The sequence below is a fragment of the Rhododendron vialii genome, chromosome 3a (genome assembly GCF_030253575.1).
Source record: "Rhododendron vialii isolate Sample 1 chromosome 3a, ASM3025357v1".
Lineage (NCBI taxonomy): Eukaryota > Viridiplantae > Streptophyta > Magnoliopsida > Ericales > Ericaceae > Rhododendron > Rhododendron vialii.
Genome location: NC_080559.1, coordinates 16507675 through 16533242, shown reverse-complemented (window position 1 = coordinate 16533242; position 25568 = coordinate 16507675). Strand labels below are relative to the sequence as shown.

General features: G+C 38.7%; 2 protein-coding genes and 1 long non-coding RNA gene across 3 annotated transcripts; all 3 read right to left on the bottom strand.

Annotated features, from left to right (window-relative positions):
* Nucleotides 1-56: 56 nt before the first annotated feature.
* LOC131318741 (uncharacterized) lies at nucleotides 57-3170 on the bottom strand. The gene is made up of 3 exons (XM_058348691.1): nucleotides 3120-3170; nucleotides 2902-3013; nucleotides 57-2740 (listed from the first exon to the last, which is right to left on the bottom strand). Exon 3 carries the CDS (start codon nucleotides 947-949, stop codon nucleotides 224-226), a length of 726 nt encoding a protein of 241 aa, XP_058204674.1. The 5' UTR covers nucleotides 950-2740; nucleotides 2902-3013; nucleotides 3120-3170; the 3' UTR covers nucleotides 57-223.
* A 3138-nt stretch (nucleotides 3171-6308) lies between these two features.
* On the bottom strand, nucleotides 6309-13045 carry LOC131318740 (uncharacterized). Its single transcript, XM_058348690.1, has 11 exons — nucleotides 12959-13045; nucleotides 12783-12874; nucleotides 12634-12702; nucleotides 12487-12523; nucleotides 10810-10860; nucleotides 10647-10714; nucleotides 10429-10487; nucleotides 7771-10286; nucleotides 7140-7640; nucleotides 6724-7027; nucleotides 6309-6644 (listed from the first exon to the last, which is right to left on the bottom strand). The coding sequence occupies exons 8-9, from the start codon at nucleotides 8609-8611 to the stop codon at nucleotides 7459-7461; spliced, it is 1023 nt and encodes a 340-aa protein (XP_058204673.1). The 5' UTR covers nucleotides 8612-10286; nucleotides 10429-10487; nucleotides 10647-10714; nucleotides 10810-10860; nucleotides 12487-12523; nucleotides 12634-12702; nucleotides 12783-12874; nucleotides 12959-13045; the 3' UTR covers nucleotides 6309-6644; nucleotides 6724-7027; nucleotides 7140-7458.
* Nucleotides 13046-14940: 1895 nt separating this feature from the next.
* On the bottom strand, nucleotides 14941-20697 carry LOC131318739 (uncharacterized). Its single transcript, XR_009197803.1, has 4 exons — nucleotides 20543-20697; nucleotides 17208-20002; nucleotides 17060-17119; nucleotides 14941-14987 (listed from the first exon to the last, which is right to left on the bottom strand). It is a non-coding gene; the product is annotated as an uncharacterized LOC131318739 (long non-coding RNA).
* Nucleotides 20698-25568: the final 4871 nt, after the last annotated feature.

Sequence of the window (25568 nt, the reverse complement as noted above, 5' to 3'; positions counted from 1 at the left end):
AATACAATAAAACTGAATGTGTTCACCTGTATATCCAGCTCTCTTCATATTGCTGTGTAGATGCCTAACTAACACAGTGTCTATGTGCCACACAAGGCAACAAGTCCCTTATTTCATTAATAAGCCTATATTTCCTATACTTTGGCCTATCCTCCCTGTCTTCATCAGAAGATGAGTCAAAACTCAAAAACCCATCTGAGGAATCCCCCTCCTCAGATTCAGTTTAAGACAAACAACTATGGAGGATTTTAGTTACATCTCTTCTTTTTTTCCTCACACCACACCACTCTACGTCTTCATCCACATTCTCATCAAACAAGGCATCATCATCTTCAGTCAGGTCATAATCACTGTCTATAAAAACCTCATTATCAGTTTCAGAATCAGAATCATGATAAACTTTTCTTCTTCTAGCTAGTTTTCTTGTAGTGGAGGGTGGTGGTTCATTGGTGGGTGGTGGGTTTGGTGTAGTGGAAGGTATGTGAGTTGCCAAATCCACAACAGTATGGGTGTCCTGCAAAAATACTCCACCATCCAATTCCCAATTGCTAGTATCAATATCTAGGAGGCCATCTTCCACATCCACATGGGCAGTTTGTTCAACAATAGTAGGACCTTCCAAATTACTATCCCCTATATACACTTCCACCAAATCATTTTTAAGGCTTCCAACCATGCTTGTGACATCACTATCAGTTTGGATCATCTTAAAAAACCATTTTTCATCTAAACCACTAACCTTGTAGAAGAGATCTACTTCTTCCCCACATCCAACTTCCTTACACATTGCATGCAACTCTGTTCTAGAAATTCTATCATTATCACAGTAATCAATGTAGCTCACAGTACCACCAACATTACACTCTATCATATCCTCCCTAACTATATTTCCATCATGATTTAACTTGATACTAAAATACTCAGCACTGGAATCTACAAAGGTATACATGAAACCAATAAACAACCAGTTTCTATTTTCCAAACAAAAGGAACACACAAATGCTGGTAGTTTGGATTGTAGGTAAACAAATTTCAGATTGTCAAAGGGGCAAGTACAAACATGCAACTTTTATGCACTTCCAGACAACTTTATACTAAAAAACAAAATTTCCTCAACTTGTAGGGCCACATTGGGACCACAAATGCACAAATTCCACAACAAACTTATAAAAACAGCCATTATCAGTGGTACCCATATAATAATTCATAAAGCCCTAAAGGGGTAAGATTATTATATTAAAACAGGAGACTTATAAAATCACCCAATACTGACATTCGATAAATAAAAGCCTTACATTGAGATTTTCTTCCATTTGGAGCACTCAAGATCCATGCCAGTGTAAACAGCCCCTCTCTCTCTCTCTCTCTCTCTCTCTCTCTCTCTCTCTCTCTCTCTCTCTCTCTCTGTTTTTTTATTGTTCTGCGTTTTTATTACCGTAAAAAGGGATGAAGGTGTTTTGGTTGCATTAAGTTTTAGGGTTTCACTTGGAATGTCGAGATTACCCTTGTTGTGCCCTTGTTTTGGCGCCAAAACCACACTTTGGGAAGAGGGGTTACGTTTTCCGTTAGACAATTGGATAGGCGTTTGGGATTGGAAGGAAGGAGTAACTATTTGGTAGTTGGAGGGGGAAGTGTGTTCAATTGATAGTTGGAGGGGGAAGTAAACAAAAGTTGGCTAGTTTAAGGGGCAAGTAGATATTTAACCCAATTAGATAATGACAATAGAGTGGTAGCAGGCTGCAGGGGCTGTATAGCAGAAATTAAGGTTCATGAATTGGAAAGAGAAAGAAACTTACCTGGCAGCGCTTCTCATAGAGGGTTGTGCTTTGCCGATGCACATGCCGGAGGTGTACAGATTCGAGTCGTGATCGAAGGATCCCTCACCAAAGAAGAAGATGGAAGAGGTAAGAGAGAGAGGGAGAGAGAGATTTGAATTTGGAGTAGCCCAAATATGTGCTCCCATATTCCACTAAAAAGTTACAGAGAGCAAATACTAAAAGGCTACCCCAGTGCAAATACTTTTTCTGATAAGTAAACTATCAAGTGCATATACAATCTAATGAGGACCTACATTAGAAAAGATAACCAATTAAAATCGGGGAGAACAACCGTCATTACTGTCGCTGCTTTCTTTTAGTCTTACTATCACAGTTAATGAAGACCTTGCTTACTTTTGAGCGTGTTGACAACCATAGAAACTATTTGAACCCTAGATAATGGATAAGCCCTACACATCTTGATCTCATGTGCAAGCCAATTACCAAGTTATTAAACAGCCCCAGTATACTTTATCCTACTTCTATGTCCAGGTTGTATAAATTTCAACAAAGATGTCTCCATCCACTCAATCAAACCACAAAAGGGATATCTGATAGTTTGTATAAAAATATGACTTCATGCCCTCCAAAAGTCATTAGAAAAAAGATATTCTCTGACGAAAAACACAATAGGAAAAAAAAATCGGGTTTACCTCACAAATTAGATGTGTATGATCCCATGAAATAAGAAAACTCTTCATTCCACTATATCACCGAGGCACCTACAGTTTAAATTTTCAATTTTTTCCCCACCCAAAATTTATCAACTTCGCATAAAAGCGAACAACCAAGCACAGCATATAATAGCAGTCGTTGAGCAAAAAAAGAAAAAACATGCAATATGAATCGGTCAACTCTGAGGACCTGCTTGAAGAGCACTGCACCACCTACTGCTAGCATAGCCACCACCTCCAGATATGAAGCTGAAAACAGGTAAAAAGGGGAGAAACACCACCCATAGTAGTTAACATAAAAAGGAGAAAACAAATTGAATGAAACTGAAACCCAGCAAAAGGAAAACATAAAAAGCAATGATATGATAACAAAAAGAATAGAATTCAAGCTGCTTTTTTTTTTCCATTACCTAGGTTTGTATCCCTTCAGATTAAATTTTGGTCCTCAGCATGCGTGGAATTTGATGCCTGCAGATTAAATTTTGGTCCTCAGCATGCGTGGAATTTGATGCCTGCAATCTTCTGGAAAGGAAAAAAAAAAAGTAGCTCTAATCAATAACTAAAAGGCACAGTTCTATTAACTCCAAAGCTCCAACCCCCACTTTCAAATTACCCATAAACTACTTACCCTTACAATCTGCACATAACATTGCAGAAGCAGAACACCTGTTCTTTGGTCCTAAAATTGCAAAAAGATAATATCAGAAAGGTAACAGAGAAAATACCATAAAGTCCAGTGTTTTAAATGGCGAAAGGCGCACCAAGGCTCAACGATCCCTTGGGGCTTTAGCGCAAAGCGCAAGGCGCGGCGCGCTTTATTGACGCGAAGCGCAAAAAAAAAAAAAAAAATCTAAGCAAGGCAAATTTTATTAGAACAAGTTTTCAACACAAATAAAAACTTGTAAAACTTTCAAATGTCATAAAACATAACATGTCAATGGTTAAACGAAAGTACCAAACACTAAACATAACATATCATCCATGAAAAGCTAACATAATAATGTTTAGCCTTAGAGACATAACAAAAGGATTAAAGACAATAAAATCTAGAGGCATGCATAGGCATTACTAGAATTTTCAGATGTCATCTACAAATAACAAGTACAAATAAATACAACAAACTGAACAAATACTTTAAACAAAGCTGGAAACAAAAAAAAAATAGGTGAAAAAAAAAGAAAAAAAAAAAAAGCAAAGGGGGGTCCTACTACTGGAAAAAAGAAAAAGAAAAAGAAAAGGGGGGTTGTGACTGGAAAAAAAAGAAAAAAGAAAAGGGGGGTCCTGGACAATCGGTGAAAATAGAAAGAAAATGAGGAAGAAGAAGGTGAGAGGAGAAGGAGGAGGAGGAAGCAAACGTGAGACGGTGAGAGGAGGAGGAAGAGGGAGGAGGAGGAAGAAGAAGCTGGGTCCGATCGTCCGAGACTCTGAATCGTCGAAGAGGCTGTTGCTCGATCTGGTTTGTCGATCGAATAGGGCTGCCATCGATTTAAAGGAAGAAATTATTCAGTGCATCGCAAACGTAAGACTGATTTTTACCTCACAGCAAAAAGCGCGCGCCTCAGCGCCTTGGCGCCTTGCGCTATAGCGCGCGCCTCAGCGCCTTTCTTGCGCCTTTGTGTTCGCACTATAGCCCATAGTTCCGAAGCGCAATCCTTCCGCTGCATTGCGCCTCGCACTTCGTGCGCTTTTTAAATCACTGATAAAGTCGATGAGTCAAATTTAATTTTTCATTAACGCTTTCTATCAAACACGTAGTGATCATTACCAAAGAAAGTTAATTGGTGTGACCGCAAATAGAAGCTAAAATCAATGCCTTTACGAAGGGACACAAAGGAGGAGTCCAGCCGCACTATGCTGGTGGACGATGCAATCGCCATTGCAGTTTGTAGATGCAGCGGCGGAAAGGGAGGGAAGGTAACTGCGGTTGCCGGTCAGCGAGTTCAAGCGGGTAGAGGATGAAGAGGACGAATTGTATATAACTATGGTAGAGACAGGAGCAGAAAGGGGGTAAGGGGAAAGAGGACAATATACGACAAACAAAGTTCATAGACAAACAAAGTTCTTGCAAAATTACCATAGGCAACTCCAACTCAGAAGAGATTTTATAATGAAGAATGGCATGCTATGGTTCTTACGGCATTGGTTTTACCACGTTGGCCATGTCGTAGATCATCACCGCAAATCCATTCCAACAAACAGAACCAAACCAGTTTTTAGAAAGAAAAAAAGGAGTGGGATATGAATATGTAAATTACCAACGGTGACTATGACACATGCAAAAATTGACCTATAACAAAGACGAAAAAAGAACTCCGCTGTCTTGACCCAATGCTTGCAGTGCACTCATAGAAGATCAAAGTCATAAAACCCACATAAAATTCTGAACTTTTAACACGCAAATAATGAAGAACCCGACTTTACCCCCATGATCAAATAAAAATTATGGTCTCACAATGGCCTGTTACGAAGCTAATGGACACCAATTATGTCCCCTGCTTTACCATTCAAAATATTAGGTCCCCTTTGATCAATACAACACCAATTTCCTGCACAATAACAATCTTTAACCAAGAAGTCATGGTACTCCCATATCTTCTTAGCAAAGTCTGTTTCCAAAAATATTTGAGTCAAATTGCATGCCGATGTCCTCCATAAAGCATGAATTAGATAAGGATTAAATATCTACTTGCCCCTTAAACTAATCAACTTTTCTTTACTTCCCCCTCCAACTATCAATTGAACATACTTCCCCCTCCAACTACCAAATAGTTACTCCTTCCATCCAATCCCTCATTCCCGTCCAAATCCCAAACGGAAAACTTAACCCTCCATCCTTTAACTACCTATTCAAGGTTATTTATGTCTTTAACCTACCAATCTATAAGTATATGTACGTATATCACTTTCTTCCTCATCTGTTTATCACAGTACACGCCACATTCCTACTGTGTTCGTCTCTCTCTCTCTCTCTCTCTCTCTCTCTCTCTCTCTCTCTCTCTCTCTCTCTCTCTCTCTCTCTCTCACCAAATTTGTAGGTTGCATAAACTACAAGTTAATAAAATTAAACTCCTTTCTAAGTTTTCTAGTGTTCCAAGGGGCAAATTCCTAGCATTGCCATGAATGAAATGAAACACCAATCTGTTAATTCCTAGCATTACCATGAATGTAATGCACTCCAATTGCCAATCACCTATCTGTAATGGGGTTGTAGTATGAATGAATGAAAATTTTTGCTAGCATTGTGAATGCAGTCCGCTGCTTTCCAAAGGAAGCATTATGAATGCAATCTATAAATGCAATAACAGTCCATGACAGTAGCAAAAAAAGAGCATAACATAATGCATCATGCTTCCATATACAACAACAGTACCACAAACATAATGGTTCCATAAAAGTAGTACCAAAACAAGGCATAAATAGCCAGAGCAGTAGCGCAAGCATCAACATACTACCTTCAAAAGAAGGCTTTTACAGCCAAAACAAGGCTGAAAGAACAGTAGCAAAAGAGGCCATTTCCAAAACGGTATCAAAACAAGGTTGTGCCATAAAAGTAGCAAAAGAAGGCATTTCTGCCATTAACTGTGTCAAAACAAGGCTGCACCATAAAAGTAGCAAGATAGAAATTTAAATGGCAGCACCTACCTCCCCTTCTAGCTGCTCCTCCCCTTGTAGCTAAACCACCCCTTCTAGAGGGGGCCTTCAGAATTCTTGACGTTGCGGGTGTGGGCTCTGATGCTTGTGATAGCATAGTGAACATTGGTTCTGATTGTGGCTGACTGCATTGCATTTTTGTGGACCATGGTGCTGTAAAGCCAGATGGGCAAGTCCTCACATTGGGCCCCTTTCCCCCACATCTTCTCGTACTCAGTTTCTTCAGATTCCTTCTCATTTTCTTAGTTCCATCACTTGGAGCAGGTGGCTCATTTGCATCCCTTCTCCTGCATTTCTTGGGCCTCCCTCCCTTCCAGGTGTAATGTGCGGATTGAATGGGAGGTTTGCTTGTCTGCTCCAACATATCCATTCCATTCATGGGGTAGATTACATGCTTGTAGGTATTGATGTAGGTCTGCTTCTTTGCAGTACTTATGCACAATATCCTAAGGTTTTTTGTTTGACTCCCTCAAGACACAAAGTGCATGTGCACAAGGGACACCTATGAACAAACAAGGCATTGACATTAGTTACATAACTTAGAAAAAAAAAAAAAAAGGGCATAACTTACAATGTATTACCTGTAAACTCCCATCTTCTACAAGAGCATGTATTGGCTGTCATGTCAACACAAAAATTGTTTCCCTGAAAACCTCTAGTTTCAAACTGGTTGTCCCCAGTTAAGACAACAACGTACTCCATGCATAGTGCAATGCTCTTCTCTAAGAACTTCACAATCTTTAGACATATCCTTTCCATTCATGGGGTAGATTACTTGCTAGTAGGTATTGACGTAGGTCTGCTTCTTGTAGTACTTATGCACAATATCATCAGGTTTTTTGTTTGACTCCCTCAAGACACAAAGTGCATGTGCACAAGGGATACCTATGAACACAGAAGGCATTGACATTAGTTACACAACTTAAAAAAGAAAAAAGAAAAAAAAAGGGGACGGGGGCGGGGGGGGGGGGGGGGGGGGGGGGGCGGTATTATATACAATGTATTACCTGTCAACTACCATCTTCTACAAGAGCACGTATTGGCTGTCATGTCAACACAAAAATTGTTTCCATGAAAACCGCTAGTTTCAAACTGGTTGTCCCCAGTTAAGACAACAATGTATTCTTTGCATAGTGCAATGTTCTTCTCTAACAACTTCACAATCTTTGGACCTATCCGACCATGCCATTTTTTAATAGAATCCCTCCTCCTCACTAAATGCCTCATCATATAAATCCTAATCCTCTCTAGCAAGGTTATTATTGGCTTGTCCCTAGCATCTAGTATTGCAGCATTGAATGACTTACACATGTTGTTCAACAGCATGTCACATTTTGGGGCCACACTAAAATGTGATCTAGGCCAGTGGTTGGGTTCATGCTTAGAAAGCCACTTAAAGCTGGCCCGTCCTCTTTCTCGAACTCTTCCGTAACGGTTTTAAACCTCCCCATGTAGGTAGCTCTGTCAAGATTCCACAGCCTGTCTTTAACAGCTTCACCTGTACATATATAAGTAAAAGAATGTATCTTTGTTAAAACCAAACACTGAGGGGCTAACACAATTTTATTGACAGATTGCATTCACTATAAACCTGAGAGTAAAAATACAATAAAACTGTATGTGTTCACCTGTATATCCAGCTCTCTTCATATTGCTGTGTAGATGCCTAACACAGTGTCTATGTTCCACAAAAGGCAACAAGTCCCTTATTGCATTAATAAGCCTATATTTCCTATACTTTGGCCTATCCTCCCTGTCTTCATCAGAAGATGAGTCAAAACTCAAAAACCCATCTGAGGAATCCCCCGCCTCAGATTCAGTTTCAGACAAACAACTATGGAGGATTTTAGTTATATCTCTTCTTTTTTTCCTCACACCACACCACTCTACGTCTTCATCCACATTCTCATCAAACAAGGCATCATCAACTTCACTCAGGTCATAATCACTGTCTATAAAAACCTCATTATCAGTTTCAGAATCAGAATCATGATAAACTTTTCTTCTTCTAGCTTGTTTTCTTGTAAAGGTGGGTGGTGGTTCATTGGCGGGTGGTGGGTTTGGTGTAATGGAAGGTATGTGAGTTGCCAAATCCACAACAGTAAGGGTGTCCTGTAAAAATATTCCACCATCCCATTCCCAATTGCTAGTATCAATATCTAGGAGGCCATGTTCCACATCCACATTGGCAGTTTGTTCAACAATAGTAGGACCTTCCAAATTACTATCCCCTATATACACTTCCACCAAATCATTTTTACGGCTTTCAACCATGCTTGTGACATCACTATCAGTTTGGATCTTCTTAAAAAACCATTTTTCATCTAAACCACTAACCTTGTAGAAGAGATCTACTTCTTCCACACATGCAACTTCCTTACACATTGCATGCAACTCTGTTCTAGAAATTCTATCATTATCACAGTAATCAATGTAGCTCACAGTACCACCAACATTATACTCTATCATATCCTCCCTAACTATATTTCCATCATGATTTAACTTGATAATAAAATACTCAGCACATGAATCTACAAAGGTATATATGAAACCAATAAACAACCAGTTTCTGTTGTCCAAACAAAAGGAACACAAAAATGCTGGTAGTTTGGATTGTAGGTAAACAAATTTTCGATTGTTAAAAGGGGCAAGTAAACAAACATGCAACTTTTATGCACTTCCAGACAACTTTATACTAAAAAAAAAAATTCCTCAACTTGTAGGGCCACATTGGGACCATAAATGCACAAATTCCACAACAAACATATAAAAACAGCCATTATCAGTGGTACCCATATAATAATTCATAAAGCCCTAAAGGGGTGAGATTATCATATTAAAACAGGAGGCTTATAAAATCATGCAATACTGAAATTCCATAAATAAAAGCCTTACATTGAGGTTTTCTTCCATTTGGAGCTCTCAAGATCCATGCCATTGTAAACTGCCTCTCTCTCTCTCTCTCTCTCTCTCTCTCTCTCTCTCTCTCTCTCTCTCTCTCTCTCTCTCTCTCTCTCTCTCTCTCTCTCTGTTTTTTTATTGTTCTGCGTTTTTATTACCGTAAAAAGGGATGAAGGTGTTTTGGTTGCATTAGGATTTAGGGTTTCACTTGGAATGTCGAGATTACCCTTGTTGTGCCCTAGTTTTGGCACCAAAACCACACTTTGGGAAGAGGGGTTACGTTTTCCGTTAGACAATTGGATGGGTGTTAGGGATTGGATGGAAGGAGTAACTATTTGGTAGTTATAGGGCGAAGTATACAAAAGTTGGTTAGCTTAAGGGTCAAGTAGATATTTAACCCAATTAGATAATGACAATAGAGAGGTAGCTGGCTGCAAGGGCTGTATAGCAGAAATTAAGGTTCATGAATTGGAAAGAGAAAGAAACTTACATGGCAGCGCTTCTCATAGAGGGCTGTACTTTGCCGATGCACATGCCGGAGGTGTACAGATTCGAGTGGTGATCGAAGGACCCCTCACCAAAGATGAAGATGGAAGAGGTAAGAGAGAGAGAGAGAGAGAGAGAGATATTTGAAATTTGAAGTAGTCCAAATATGTGCTGCCATATTCCACTAAAAAGTTACAGAGATGCAAATACTAAAAGGCTACCCCAGTGCAAATACTTTTTTCTGATAAGTAAACTATCAAGTGCATATACAATCTAATGAGGACCTACATTAGAAAAGATAACCAATTAAAATAGGAGAGAACAACCGTCATTACTGCCGCTGCTTTCATTTTAGTCTTACTATCACAGTTAATGAAGACCTTGCTTACTTTTGAGCGTGTTGACAACCATAGAAACTATTTGAACCCTAGATAATGGATAAGCCCTACACATCTTGATCTCATGTGCAAGCCAATTTCCAAGTTATTAAACAGCCCCAGTATACTTTATCCTACTTCTATGTCCAGTTTGTATAAATTTCAACAAAGATGTCTCCATCCACTCAATCAAACCACAAAAGGGATATCTGATAGTTTGTATAAAAATATGACTTCATGCCCTCCAAAAGTCATTAGAAAATAGATATTCTCTGACGAAAAACACAATAGGAAAAAGAAATCGGGTTTACCTTACAAATTAGATGTGTATGATCCCATGAAATATTAAAACACTTCATGCCACTATATCACCGAGGCACCTACAGTTTAAAATTTCAATTTTTTCCCCACCCAAAATTTATCAACTTCGCATAAAAGCAAACAACCAACCACAACATACAATAGCAGTCGTTGAGCAAAAAAAGAAAAAACATGCAATATCAATCGGTCAACTCTGAGTACCTGCTTGAAGAGCACTGCACCACCTACTGCTAGCATAGCCACCACCTCCAGATATGAAGCTGAAAACAGGTAAAAAGGGGAGAAACACCACCCATCCTAGTTAACACAAAAAGGAGAAAACAAATTGAATGAAACTGAAACCCAGCAAAAGGAAAACATAAAAAGCAATGATATGATTACAAAAAGAATAGAATTCAAGCTGTTTTTTTTTCCATTACCTAGGTTTGTATCCCTTCAGATTAAATTTTGGTCCTCAGCATGCGTGGAATTTGATGCCTGCAATCTTCTGGAAATGAAAAAAAAAAAAAGTTTCAATAACTAAAATGCAGAGTTCTATTAACGCTCCAACCCCCACTTTCAAATTACCCATAAACTACTTACCCTTACAATCTGCACATAACATTGCAGAAGCAGAACACCTGTTCTTTGCTCCTGAAATTGCAAAAAGATAATATCAGAAAGGTAACAGAGAAAATACTATAAAGTCGATGAGTCAAATTTGATTTTTCATTAAGGCTTTCTATCAAACACGTAGTGATCAGGTAAAGCATACCAATACGTACATCTGTTGCATGTTCACATTTATCTCTATTTCAGTATCATTCAAGAAACGAATGGAAAGAATGAAATTGAACCAAAAGAAGAATGATTCAGAAAAAGTCAAAATCAAAAGCATGTGAAAGAACTAAAATCGTTTACCTTGATTCTGAACAAAGGAATGCTTGATTACTCACAGAAATTTCCACCAATCATGGAAACTTAGTACGAATGAATGATGCAACCACCGACCAGTCAACCACCATTGATAATGGTTGCATCACAGTGAAGGCCATGACGGAGGAGCTAGGATTTGGGTTGATTTGCACGATTCTGAGGCGAAGGAGACCGGCCTGGTGGTGTTGGACCGTGGATGCACACGCATTCAGCCATCTGTATGGAGAGAGAGATGGAGAGGGGGGCAGGGGGAAGCTGAAGGAAAGAGGTTTGGAAGAAGGTAATCAAATCCATCCATTAATTTTGAAAGTGAGCCAATCTGACGGTGAGTATTCGGAGTAAAAAAAAGAGGTGAAATTTTGAAATACACAATGGAATTAGATGTGAGGTATTTATTGAAATGCCACTCAAAAGCCCCAGGATTACACACTATTTACGAAACATGCCATCCAAAAGGTTTGTTTGTGAGAGGGATAGAATTAGACCATCGGATTTGTAGAAATGGAGGGTTGAGATTTGTTTGGGGAAGAATATTAAAATGAACGAAAACCCTTACTTGTTAGAGAGACTTTCACGTAGAATGCTTGTCGTTGGATCAAATAGCCACTGGCTTACATCAAAGTTGAGTTTTGTTCACCCTCCACTTAAGAGGGTAAACATTACCCTCCTTTCTATTGGTTGAAATGGTGTGGATCCCACCACAAAGTGATGTCATACTTACCAAAAAGTGTATTGCATGGTAAGCATGACATCACTTTGTGGTGGGATCCACACAATTCCAACCAATAGGAAGGAAGGTAATGTTCACCCTCCTTGAAATTGCACTCCTTACATCATTATGACTTTCGAATAAATGCGCATAAGCAGTCGTCTCTTTGACAACCACCCACCACCCTCCCCTTCTGATGAGTATATACTTGTTTTTCCAGTCTAGTAGTGCTTATGTTCCTCAGATATTCAAGACAACTAGAGCAACTAGCTAAACAAGTAATGCGACAAAGCAGACCAACTTACATTTAAAGACCCATATCAAGAAATTATTGCAATTTGATTATTGGAAGTTTAGAACTCAATTATGAACATGGAAATATACAAGCAACATGGTCTCTAACATTTGTTGATGTGTCTGGATACATGACAAGGGTGCCGCCCTAACACTTCATCAAGATTCTAGCAATAAGCATAAGGTATGCTGTACGGCATTATTGATATGCATTCAGGCTTGTCTCTTTTTTCTAACACTCGCCAAACACTTCAATAACAGCTAAAATGAAGAGTACGAGCTTCATGCAATCATTAGTCACATTTGATGCTTATAGTAAGGGAAAGATCATGATTACATACCTTTCCAAATGTAATCATCTGGTCATGTAGTTCGTACCTGTACATTCATTGCATGCCGATCAGGGAAATACACAGAATAAAATGAAACTAATTCCTACTTTTTCGATTTATAGACAAAAACAAAAAATAATGTGACACTAAATTTACAATGTTTGCTGATCCAGCTTGCATAGTCTGGGCCACAGATATTTCTGAATTGTCTCCAGCATTGGATATCTACATAGAATGATGGTTAGAACTTTTCTTTTTTGTTATAGAAAAAAAGTTTGGCTTATAATAAGCAACCTGTTGCTTACAATTCCAGAAGATGGAGTTGAAGCAACTCAGGAAGTGGTTGGAGAGGGACCCAACCCAGTCTCACAGCTATCCCTCCAACATTCGTGCCAACCTAACAAACAATACATGGAGAGTATGAAACTTCATCAAGTTTGTTAGTGATCAGTAGTTTCCAAATGAAGCAAATGAAACTTACCGCGAAAGCAAGATGAAACAGATGGCGAGATTGACAGGTGGGGGTTGACAGATGGAAAGCAAATGAAACAGTTTGTTAGTGATTAGTGGCAACTTCGGTTGGTGGTGTCCCCTCTGGGTAACATAGAGAAACAGATGGAGAGATTGACAGGTGGGGGTTGCACACACGCAAGAGAGAGAGAGAGAGAGAGAGAGAGACTATGTGTGGGTGGGTTTTATACTAAGAGAAACATAGGGGAGAGATGTTTGGCTGTGTGGATGAAACAGAGTTGAAAGAGAAACAGAAGTTGCGTGTCCATTTGGTAAAGAGTGGTCTAAAGCCAGTGAGGGGTTTGGTAGGATCCAAACTTGCATTTTTTGAGGGGGAAGTGTAAAATCAAATGTTTCATCCTAGCCATTAGTTCAACATTAAAGTTCAATCTCAGTGGTAAAAACACACAAAAAGTTAGTACGTGTCTACACAATTGGAAAAAAAAAAAACCCTTGTATTATCTACACAATTTGAAGTATAGTACGTGGCTTTTATCGGTTGGATGCACAATAGAATTACCCCGATTTAGACGAAGGGTGATTTTTTCACTTCTTTCTCGTTCTCATCTTTTACGTTGAGCTAATGAAGCTTTTGATATCGTGTTATCATTAGACCCCTAAATATGAGCAAAAAAAGTTAGACCTTGTTTCCTAAAAAGGAGAGTGTGTTTGATACAATATTGCTTTGGTTTCTTTTGGTGATTTGACATAGAATACCAGAGAAATCTTGATTTGAATTACTATGCTCGAAGGAGACGTTCTAAGAAAACTCAATAGAAATTAACAACTAAAAGATATACACATATCTTAAAACTACTCATTGGCTTGAACAATATTCAGTCCGATTTGGTGAGAAAAGGCAAATAAAAGACAAAAGGATGGCTAAAGAATCATACCACTAGAAATACCACTAAAAATAAAAGACAAAAGGATACCACCCTACTACTTGATTTGGTCACCCACATGAATCCTAACGCAGAGCAATGAGACCAAACCGAGCACAAAGATAACAGCTATAAGAAAAATAGCAATAGGAAATGACAGGCCTAAACCACATAGAAGATCAACCATGCATTAACATGGGGAACAAACAGGCATTGTGAAAGAGAAACTATGCATTACAAAAGTGGTAGGTGAATCGGGCATTGGAAAAAACGGGTTATTCCAAGATGATGTATACAAAAATTACTTCTATGTAGAAATATATAAGCTTTTATAAAGAAGATGAGGGGCATAGGAAACGACGTGCCTTTTATGTTTTGAGACACTTATTTGTTTTCCTCAATTGAAACACCTTATGCTCCAATTGATTGGTGTGAGCCTACAATCATCGTGCTCTACCTAACTTAGCTATAGCCATGTGCTGCAAAAAGAAACTCTTGGCGTTAATGCTTCAACCAGAGGAATAGGGAAAAATTGCTAAACCAACTCAAACTGAATACCCCATTGAGAATAACCAGTGCCTATAAAATGACCCCAATTTAAAGCAACTGGCAAGTACCTTTGCCTAGCAAGCTGACTTCTAAAAAGCTTTACAAATGGATCATTAATTTTCAGCATCAAGTTGACTACCTTCAATTTAAAACTTAGAAGTACAAATTCGCTCTTCAATAAATATGTAGTCCTTACCCCTCTACTTTTATGTTTTGAAACTATATTCCTGTCTATTTCTTCTTATTCAAGCGCTTAATGTGACCAAGATTTAATCTAATTTTTGCTCTATCTCCAAGACAGCTCTTAGGTACTTTAAAGCTAAACCCATCCCAGCAAAGATACAATTTCTAAGAAAGAGCAGCACCGCACTCCTTTGCATCAAGTGTTTTAATTTTTAAAGGGTAACAAATCTTGAACCTTATTTACTGATACATATTCAATGACTTCAGGGAATAGTAACCAAATTTAGATATACAACGAAAATTCATTTGCTGGCAAAAAAAGAAAAAAACGACTTACCCAAGCTTTCCTACTCCAAGCCCCAAGCTTCTCAGGTTATTCACAACCTTTTCAAAAAAATAAACATGAAAAAAGTAATCAATCTATAGAATCCACATAGGTAAAAAAATCTTATTATTATTGCATAAAAATGCATAAGACATACAATTTGGGTTCTGATTGCACAAAAAGGAGATGAAAATACACACTGAATTTTAAGATTCAACTACCATTATGGTGTCATGCCCGAAATAGGAGTGGAAATCAGTTCCTTTCGAAGGAAAACAAAGTAGGAGCTCAGGACACCCCATCCCAAGAGGTTTAACGGAGTAACCAAAATTCAACTACAACATCAACCAATCAAACAATTAAATAGATTAGCATGAAAATACATCTTTTTTCATATCTCTGTGGGTAGGGCTGCAAACGAGCCTAGCCGAGCCGAGCCGAGCTTTACTATGTTCAAGCTTGTTTATTAAGTTTTTAAGGAACACGAGCTCGAGCTCAAGCTCGAGCTTAGTGAAAACTTAACGAGTCGAGCTCGGGACTTGGCTTGACTCGAGCTCGAGCTCGTTCACGAGCCTCAACGGACCAACGAAAAATGTATATATATATCCTCGCATAGGCCTAATACAACCAAAAATATTTTGATTGTGAAGGTATATATCTTTCACTTTCTTATGGAGGGATGGTGTGCTGGTGTACGTGTGCTCTCACCTCCCTTAATGACTGGAAACCGAAAACGAAAAGAACAAATTAAGAAATAACAATAAAAATCTTTAACTTAGTGTATATACCCCGGCTCGCGAGCCGACTCGAGCCGAGCTTATCCTAGCTCGAGCTCGGCTCATTTAAAAAACAAGCTGAAAAAATCGGCTCGAGCTTGTTCATTTAACTTCTGAGCCGAGCTTGAACGAGCCACTAACGAGCCGAGCTGCGAGCCGCTTGCGAGCGGCTTGGTTCGTTTGCAGCCCTATCTGTGGGTGCATAATTATGAACTTAACAGATGATCCCCCTAGCTTCCCCTTCCCTCTCTTACTATCCCTAACAGCTTTCACCTGATGATCCCCATCAAAGCAAAATACTAACTGCAATAAAATCTTCAATTTGTAAACAGCTACATGGGCAAAAACAACAATTTAGTAACAAAAACACCACCCTATCTTAAGGGGAAAGCAATTGACAATTCCTTTTCACATTTTTGGCAAAAACCAAACAGCGAAATGGAGAAATTAGTTACACAGGCTAACATCTAATAGATTGTAGACAAAACAAAAATAAGAAGCAACAAATAGTTGCAAAAGGTGTAGCGTTGTCGGACAGCACAAAGAAAAAACGGGAAGGGGAAAAAGATTGAAGGGGACAAAACGATTGAAGGGGAAAAAGAAAAATCTGTTTTAAGAGCGTCAGCCTTTGCTAAAATTCAAAATATACCAGCCTTTGTCGATATTTTGGCCGTACCATATGTTCCGTTGCAAAGGTCATGAGAACTAAAAAATGGGAGCTTGATATATAGGTAGAAAACCCACCTACATGCAACATAAGCACATTCACCGAAAACAACTTCTTACCTGTTGTAGATCAAAAACTTGTTCATATACAATCCAACTTCCACAATGGCACAAAAAATAAGAAATTCCACAATTTTAACAGAATAGTGAGGATCCCATTTCCCATTGTTCACCCACACATGCACAATTTTGGATTAGGTTTTGCTGCAATGTCCTTGCCAAGAGAAGTTATATAAACATATTGGTAAGAGAAGAAAACTGTACGCACAAAATGGACGACAGACTAAAAACATAATTTATTATTTTCTCTACTTAATGAAGAAACTTTGCTCCATCTCATTTTGTCAAGGGCTTCATGATTTTCTTGAAGTCACAGTTACGGCTTGTCTGCAACGCAAAAGAAGCAAAAAAACTCTACATTGTGTTCTCAACACCTAGAAAACATCAATTTCGGAAAATCAACAAAAAAAAATGCACAACTCTACCAAAAATGTTGTACACCAATCAGATGTGAAATGAGTCCATTAGAGAGAAGAACACACAATCAGATTTAAAAAGATCAACAACTAAATCAGATCAGTCTTCAACTACACAATAAAAAATAGAGTAACAAAATCAAAAGTCGGAACCTCCTATACAATAGGTTGGATAAGTTGCTGTCGTCCATGAGTCCAAATCAGATCTGAGCCCTGCACGTCAAAATCAAAACTTAGATAGGTTAAAGATCAATAACTTAAAAAAGAGCAACAAAATAAAAACTACAATGAATGAACTCACCGAAGGTTGCACTGTTGCAGGGACCGAGAGAGAGAGAGCCGTTTGAATTTTGAAAGAGAGAGAAACACCCACATTTCCCTTGATCAGAGAAAGAGAGAATGATCTACAGCTGTCAAGTTGCGTGGAGGAGCAGATCGCAGGAGAGAGAGAGAGAGAGAGAGGAGGGATCTGACGTTGGTATGGGGACCGGAGTGCAAAGGAAGCATCTTCTAAGATCCAACGGCCGGGGGATGGTCAGGAAATATGATCAGATCTAACTGTTGAAAATATGGGGATTCAAAAACACTGAGTTCCTTTATTAGATAGATTGCTGGATAATGTAGGCTGAAAGAAGCCCGTGCCAAAATAATTCCAAGCCTTGAGCAACTAAGATTTTGAAGAAAAATGACCACATTAAAAAACATCACTTAGCGGGAACCAAAGCTATATATTCCTTCACCTAACATCATATAATCTGGGTACAAGAAACTAAGACTTTTTACCACAAAAATCACTCCAATTACATAAATCCAGGATCTAATTTCAAAACATGCAACCTAAATGAAACAAACAAGAGAGCATCAACTTGACAACCATGTCAACATACTGATGGAAGACTGCAATGTCAGCCCTTGAAAGGGTTTCCATGAACTTCTAATGCTTGGATAGGAAACACGGGAAGGCAAAGGAGGGATGCTACCATATGCACCCGAGAAATGAGACTTTGAGTTGAATACCTTCAGGAAAATACTCGGAGTGACCAAGGAGCATCCATTCGGAATCATCTTCTGGCAATCAAAACAACATTTATGTATATATGTGTATAATGTACATACCATCACAAGATATAGAATATTTGCCAACAAGAGTACAAAGAAATATAAATGACATAAGCAAATTTCCAGCTCCCAATCAAATACCAGCAGAGCATATATATGTATCCAAGACTTGCAAGACCCACAGCCTAAAAAAGTATTTCTTGGAGAATAAATACCACTTTTTGATATCACTCATTACTCATTAGTATATGACCCCATACTTGAGCTTTTACGATGTGTTTGAATCTTGAATTTTTCATGGAATTTAATGTGAATGCCAACTAAATGAGCCTTGCCTACAATATTTTTCTTCTCCAATAATCAAGCAGAAAATGGAGTTTCTTTTACTAATAACTCTTTGTTCTCATCTCTCTCCAAACGCAACAAAATAATATTAGCTTCTTTGAAATCATGTTATCTCGTATCTCCTTAAAATCATCTCAGACATACCAAGCAATACAATTATTCATGGAAACAGACAAACACAATAGTTTTACGGCTTCGACACCAATTCTTTAAAATCACTCCCCAAGACAATGATGAGAGCAACAAATTCCAAAGCATTTTATACTAAGTCGTAGCCTTATACGTTCACAACAGTTCAGTAATCATCGATTTTAAGCGAGTTCCTCCAACTGTACATTGCATGTAGTGGCTTTTATCAAAGAACAATCGAATGTAAATCATGTGAAAGAAAACATATAGAAAATTAGATAGAGGATTCACTGATTATCTTGAGCATTGGAAAATCAAGTCTATAAGGAGCATAGTCGTCATCATCCTTCAGTTGATTTTAACTATTGAACTCCAAAGGACAATCAAAGTGTTCTGGTGCACACACATACAAGATGACAAAGGAAGTCCAACATAGGCAAATCTGTATCCCCTACTATATATAAGATAAAATGAACAAGAAAGACAATGCAAAAAAATCTATTAGGGTACATGAAAAAGGAAAAACATAATTACTGCCTAGTGCCTACCCACGATAACTTTAATAGAATTACTTGTCCCACCAATTACTATATTTTCTGTCTCATCTTCCCTTTTTCTTTCCTTAATTACTTTTTCCTTCGTTTTCCCTCTACCTTGCTCTTTTTCCTTTCTTCACACCTCAGTGGCTATTTATGTGGCTTCTACTACTTCTATTACTGATGCTTAAAATTATTTCACTAAAAAAAATATAGCTTTTCTGAACCTATGTAGCTGCCTTATAAGCGTCATGATTCAGTGACATGTTGTAAAATCCAGTGCATTGTGTGATTTAAAGATCCTAGGGACACCATAAATGGAATACATGCATCATTTAAAGCAGCAATTCTAAAGCAAACGTACAACATATTACCATATAATGCACAAATCGTAGAAACTGAAAACCAACGGAAAATTACCTCTCCAACATAGAAAACCACAAAAGAGAACAAAATAACCGTCTTCTAGCCCTAACCAACCCAAAAAGTACAAGCAAATTACTCAATCTAGCTATGACACTGAACCAAAAGTAATAAGGGAAATTACCACTGAGGGAGTGATTGCAAGCTCTGTAGGGAGAAGTTAGACAAAGAGGACGAGGAGATGGAGCTCAAAACAGGAAAACTAAGAGTCCATGATGCTCCAACCCTCGTCCCATGGGGGGAGAGAGAGAGAGTCCATAATGTTTTGAATCATCCGATCTTTATAACTGATTTGGAAAATTTGGTTTCAATTCAGGGAAGGGTTTTCTATTTTATTAAGGTTAGACAATGGATTGGGCATCTCTGTTTATCTTCAAAAATGGTGCTCATATGACACTCTTGCTACTATTAGGGCGGGAAGAAGATAAGAAAACGCGAATATAGGGCAACACTTCATAAACACATGAATACATAGAGAAACTTGGCAACTTGACTCTCAATGTTCATATAGGGCAACAACTATATATCCGCTTTTAGTACTAATGACATCTCCGTGCACAAAAATAGCGGCATCTTCCTCACTTCAACTTCCATCTTGAAGAACCTTTGCACAACATACAAGTTATAATCAAAGCATCCCCCAAGCTTAGTGAAATATTGACTGAAACTTGAGTCAAAGAAAAAAACTCATAAATCCCTCTGCGATTCTATACTCGAACTCTATCAAAATTAATTTTACTCGAATTTTGTTTATCCAAATCAAGTGTCCTTCCTTTGCTCAAAATTTTTCAAGGCCAATTTGGGGTTTCCAAATTAACCACTCTACCTTTATTGCATTTACGGAAGTGCTTCAACTTGGGGTTACCAATTGGAGGGCCTAATATCCAATGAAGCTTTTGGTCAGATTCAACAGAAGAAAAAGGCTAGAGAAAAGGCAGTTTTGAAAAAGCATCATTCATCGTAGCTTCACAAACCCTAGTAACCTACTAAAATAAGTCCCTTCTTCCCGGGCAAAAAAGGTGAAACCAAATAAACCCAAATGAGCCGTCAGAACCCTAGAAACCAACTAGAATGAAGAGATGGCACAAACAAGAGTATAAAGTGGGAGAAACAAAACAAAAAGCAGAAGAGAAGGCCATAATACCGTCGTCCTCATCTTCGTCGTCGTTGAGGGCGTCACTGACTCTCCGTCGACCGGTTCTCTGGACATGTACAAAGACCAATAAACAGCAACACATTGAAATCACTCAAAAAATTTAAAAATAAATAAATACGAACCATTAAAATCACTCATCTTCGTCGACGTTGATGGCGTCACCGTCGACGTTGATGGCGTCACCGTCGACGGTTCTCTCTCGTCCTCTTCAGCATCGAGTTCATCAGAACAAAGCGGAGAGGGAAAAAAAAAAAGTGAGCAACAGATTTCGTAACGAATGTTTCCGAAAATTAGGGCACCAAAAACCCTAGGATTTGTGAGCAGGTGTTCCAGTGAAAACCCTAAAAAAGCACAGATGATTCTACACGAGAAGAATCTGTAATGTCGCGATTTTTTAGAGAGAGAGAGAGGTTTTTTTGAACGTAGAGAGAGAGAGGGGTTTATGCAAGGGATTGAGAATCGGGTTGTGAGAGGAGCACGAGAGAGAGACGTTATCGGTAATCAGAGAGGAGCGTAATCGGTTTATTGAGAGAGAGGGGAGCGTAATCGAGACTTTAGAGAGAGAGAGAGAGACGTTATCGGTAATCAGAGAGGAGCGTAATCGGTTTATTGAGAGAGAGGGGAGCGTAATCGAGACTTTAGAGATAGAGAGAGAGACGTTGGATTCAAAAAGTGAAAGCCCAAGCTTCCGTTTGGAAATTGGAATTTTAATTTGGCTTTAGCAGGCCGAACTGTGCCTCAAATTCTGTTATAGCATCTTCAATCCAATACTCTATTTGAGGGTATCAAAATACTCATTTTATTCATAAAGTAATTTTAGAGAAAATTACTATTTCTATTTACTCCAACCACAAACCCTCTATTTTTCCCTCTAAAATCACTTTACGAAAAAAAAAAAAACTTTTTTTATACTCTCATAAGAATATGGTTGGTATAAAAATTTAGTAAGAAAAGCTTACAAGGACAAACATGTCTTTTAAAAAGGTGAATAGTGTTATGGAGATGATCCTTTATATTTTCTTTTACCTTCCAAATATAAAGGATCAAAATTCAATACTCTCAAATGGAGGAGGATTGAGAGGCTGGATTGGAATGCTTTAATACTCTCAAATAGAGATATAAAGTATGGGTAGGAAATGCTCTCAAGAGTAGTTGCAAAAACCGAAATATAGCAAGCGTTTCATTAGAAACGACAAAGGGGTCTTCTTTAGGGAGATGGCTTTACTGTAGTTTTGGAGCAAACTGCACAGCGTGCAGTTCTGCATTTTCAGTGCCCTTTTCGGGCCTCGCTTGATGATCGGAATTGTTCATATAATAGAGTTCGACGAGTACTTCGACCATACCAAAAATCATACTGACGAGAGATATCCAACGAAATATATACAATTTTTTGGGACGTTCCAAAAAGGAAATAGGCGGAACAAAGTGGGACGGAGGGAGTAATAATTTATTCAACGAGACCAATTTTTAATGTAAAATTATGTGACAAAAATTTTAATGTAAGTTTAAAGTGGAATTTTTGTGAGATTTTTGAAACGATAAGTTCAAGGCGGAAAAAACTCTTGTGAAATTCCCACGGCAAAACCTCGAGAAAGATTAGTTTGAACTCTTAACTATTTGTCACCACTACATATGGGTAGTAAGATTGATGAATGAGCTGAGCAATTAAATGTATAAGTTTAGTCTGAAAATTTAACAAATTCTCAAAATATGTTCAAGTATAGTTCGTTTATGAAGATGAGTCGATTTTAAATGAGATTGCATTGAGTTACTAACAATTTGATTTTGAGTAGTTTGAATTATTCAATCACCATAAGTGGACGAGCTGATTAATGGTTCGTTTAATCTTAGTTTGGAAAGTTTAAAGAGCCTAAAAAATGTTTAAATTTTGCTTTTTTATGCAACAATTTGATAGCTCGTTTAAACATGAGATCAAACTCGGACCTAGTTGATTTGTTTATTGATCCTAATGGGGAGCTCGTACCTTATGGCATAATGTAATTTGGGTTTTATGAGGAATGATTTATTTTTTATTTTGCTAACAAAGTGAGTGATCTCTTTTTCCTTCTTTTTTTTTGGCTGCTTAGCTAAGTGAGTGAACATTTCCTAAATACGTAGAGCATCCACAATATAATAATGGATGATACTGTTTTAACCAATAAGATACTGGAGTATAATTTTTCATTGGACTTGTGTTCCATCCAATCTATTTTCGGTTCCTTTCAAAGTTACATAAATTGCTGTATGTCATTTAATTTTTATAATCGATTTGCATCAACCTTAATCGTATGATCGTGATTAAGTTTGTATTTTAGATAGGAATATATAGAGTTATGTGTGTGTATATATATAATAATACTAAAAAAGATCTCTATTTGGCTTGAACTTTGTCTTATATTAAAAAGCCCACAAATACGAATTATCTATAAAATACAAATCTGCAGCATTAACCAGGGCGCAAGCGTTGCAGTTTCCCAATATCCTGTGGTTCTTTCTCCACGGTACTCTCTGTGGGGCTCCGATGAACGTGGCTCGCTTCCTTTGGAACTGTTGTTTGTCTGGATCTAACCTCGTTCCCTTGAACCTAACCTGCACCACGAAGCACGACTAAAGACCACACCGGAGGAGCCCCGGAATGGCCCTCCGGCGCGAGGATGAGAATAGTGCAGAGAGAGGAAAGCAAAGGACTAGGGTTTCGAGGGTAGAAGCCCTTGTACCTTTTAGGGCGACTATCCCTCGGTATTTATAGAGGATTCTTGGCTTGCTCTCCAAGTTCGTCTATGTGTCTGACATGCATTGGTTGACGTCACCCGTGACGTAGTGGATAAGGCGGTTAGTGTGAGCCATCATTGGAGACATGGCCGAGCCCAGTTGCCTAGCTCCGAGCCGAGCCTGAGCTTCGAGGGAGCATTGTGGGAGACATGGCCGAGCCCAGTTGCCTAGCTCCGGGTCGAGCCGAGCTTCGAGGGAGCATCGTGGGAGACATGGCCGAGCCCAGTTGCCTAGCTCCGGGCCGAGCCTGAGTTTCGAAGGAGCATCGTGGGAGATATGGCCGAGCCCAGTTGCCTAGCTCCGAGCCGAGCCTGAGCTTCAAGGGAGCATTGTGGGAGACATGGCCGAGCCTAGTTGCCTAGCTCTGGGCCGAGCCGAGATGGATCGTGGAGGGTAGTATCGTGGCCTTCCATCAAACGTAGCGACTGTGGCCGAACCAGAATATTCGGACCACTACACTCTCTATATAGAAATACTTTCCTCCATCTTCATATTCAAAAGTCTCTTTTATGGTGATACATAAAAACGAATATATGTATTTCATACAGACGAGTATAAAAAAAGAAATACATACAAACATGTTAAATGCAATTTTTTTTTGGAACAAGAAATGAATTTATGTTTGATATTTGGCAATTTATACATCGTGTTCCAGCTTTTTTCTTGTATAGAGAATATGACAATTCATAATATGCCTTGTATGTGTTGAAATTTATATAATAAAAAATAGCTCAGTATTTAAATCTTGTGTACATAAATCTAACAGCTCAAACTTATCACTTGTAGGTGGATAAATTCAAGTAGTGCTTTGAACAGCACTGGAATGCAGCGGCTCCACGTGCCTCTTGAACGTAACCCTAATTCGTCAGAGAAACCCTTATCCTGCAAAACAGACAAGGAGTGAGCGCACCTTTGCCTCTCGTGGCAAAGGCCCTCCGATGCCTTTGTTAGTATTTCGTACTAATGATCAAACCCTAATTATCAGTAGGAAAGCAATAAGAATGCAGTGTATTGCGTACCTTTCACCTCTAGGTTTACCTCATATTTATAGATTTATGGATGCTTGCTGTCCAAGCATCCATGTTGCCATAGGATTCCTAACTCGTATAGGAAACCCAGGATATCAAGGAGTCTCGTTTCCTTTATCAGTTTATGGAAAAGAGTCCTTTTAGGAATCTTTTCCTTTAAGAGCCGAACATCCCATATTCGTTGGGTATCTTTCTCAGATCCTATATTCTTGGGATCTTTATCCCTTTATGGGATATGACTACTCTGGAACCTTCCAGAATGTTCCCTCAAATAGTACTTCTCTCTCTGTTCGGCCATCTCATGGCCGAACAGATGGCCTGGACCAATTACCTCACGTGTTACTGGTCCTGAGGAAATAATTTGAACCATATCCTTTGTAAGGAGCTTTCCTCCTGTTCGGCTCTCTCTTGCCGAACAAGTTTCTATGAACAGTGGCATCTCATGTCACTTTTCTTGTATTTGGTCCTAATAACATCTCATGTTATTGTACCGAGAATCGTACAACCTCTCTGGACTATTGACTTCTCATATCAGTGGTCCACAGTGCGTTGACCCTCAGTTGACCATGCTCGGGCTCATTTTGCACCTGTTCGGGAATACCTCCCTACAATTGCTCCCCAGCTTTGCTCGTTTATATTTTACTCAGATGACGAGTAAAGCTTTTAAGCGAACAAATTCACTTTGTTTCTGCACCTTATTTCACATATTGGTGCAATATTTCACCACTTTGCTTAAGAAAAAATCATCTTTTCTTGTGGCCGTCACAGGCTTTTAGCCCTAACCTTTACACGCGTCGATCATCGTATTGCGTTCCATTAAATACGAGCTGACGTGTTTATGGGAAAACGGAACGCTCAAACGGCGTCTGGTATGACGTTTCACGTACGCCACCCACTTTTGGGGTATTTTTGGGTTTTCGTCCCATTTTTCAAAACACCCCAATCTTCCCCTTAGACTCCCTCTGCAGAAGAAAAAACTGTTCAAGCGTTCGCCCGCCATTGAAGCTCTGTTCATCGTCTCAAGACCTCTCCTTCTAAGGATTCCATCGACTATTCTCGTAAGTCATCATTTCTTCTTCTTACAACTCCATTTCTCTAGTGGATTGTTTTCAACCGCAGTTTAGGGTTTCATTGTCCCCATTGTTTTACACTTCGTAGAATTCCAAAATCCTATCTGGTAATGGGTAGATTTCGTAGGCACTGTAGTACTCCTC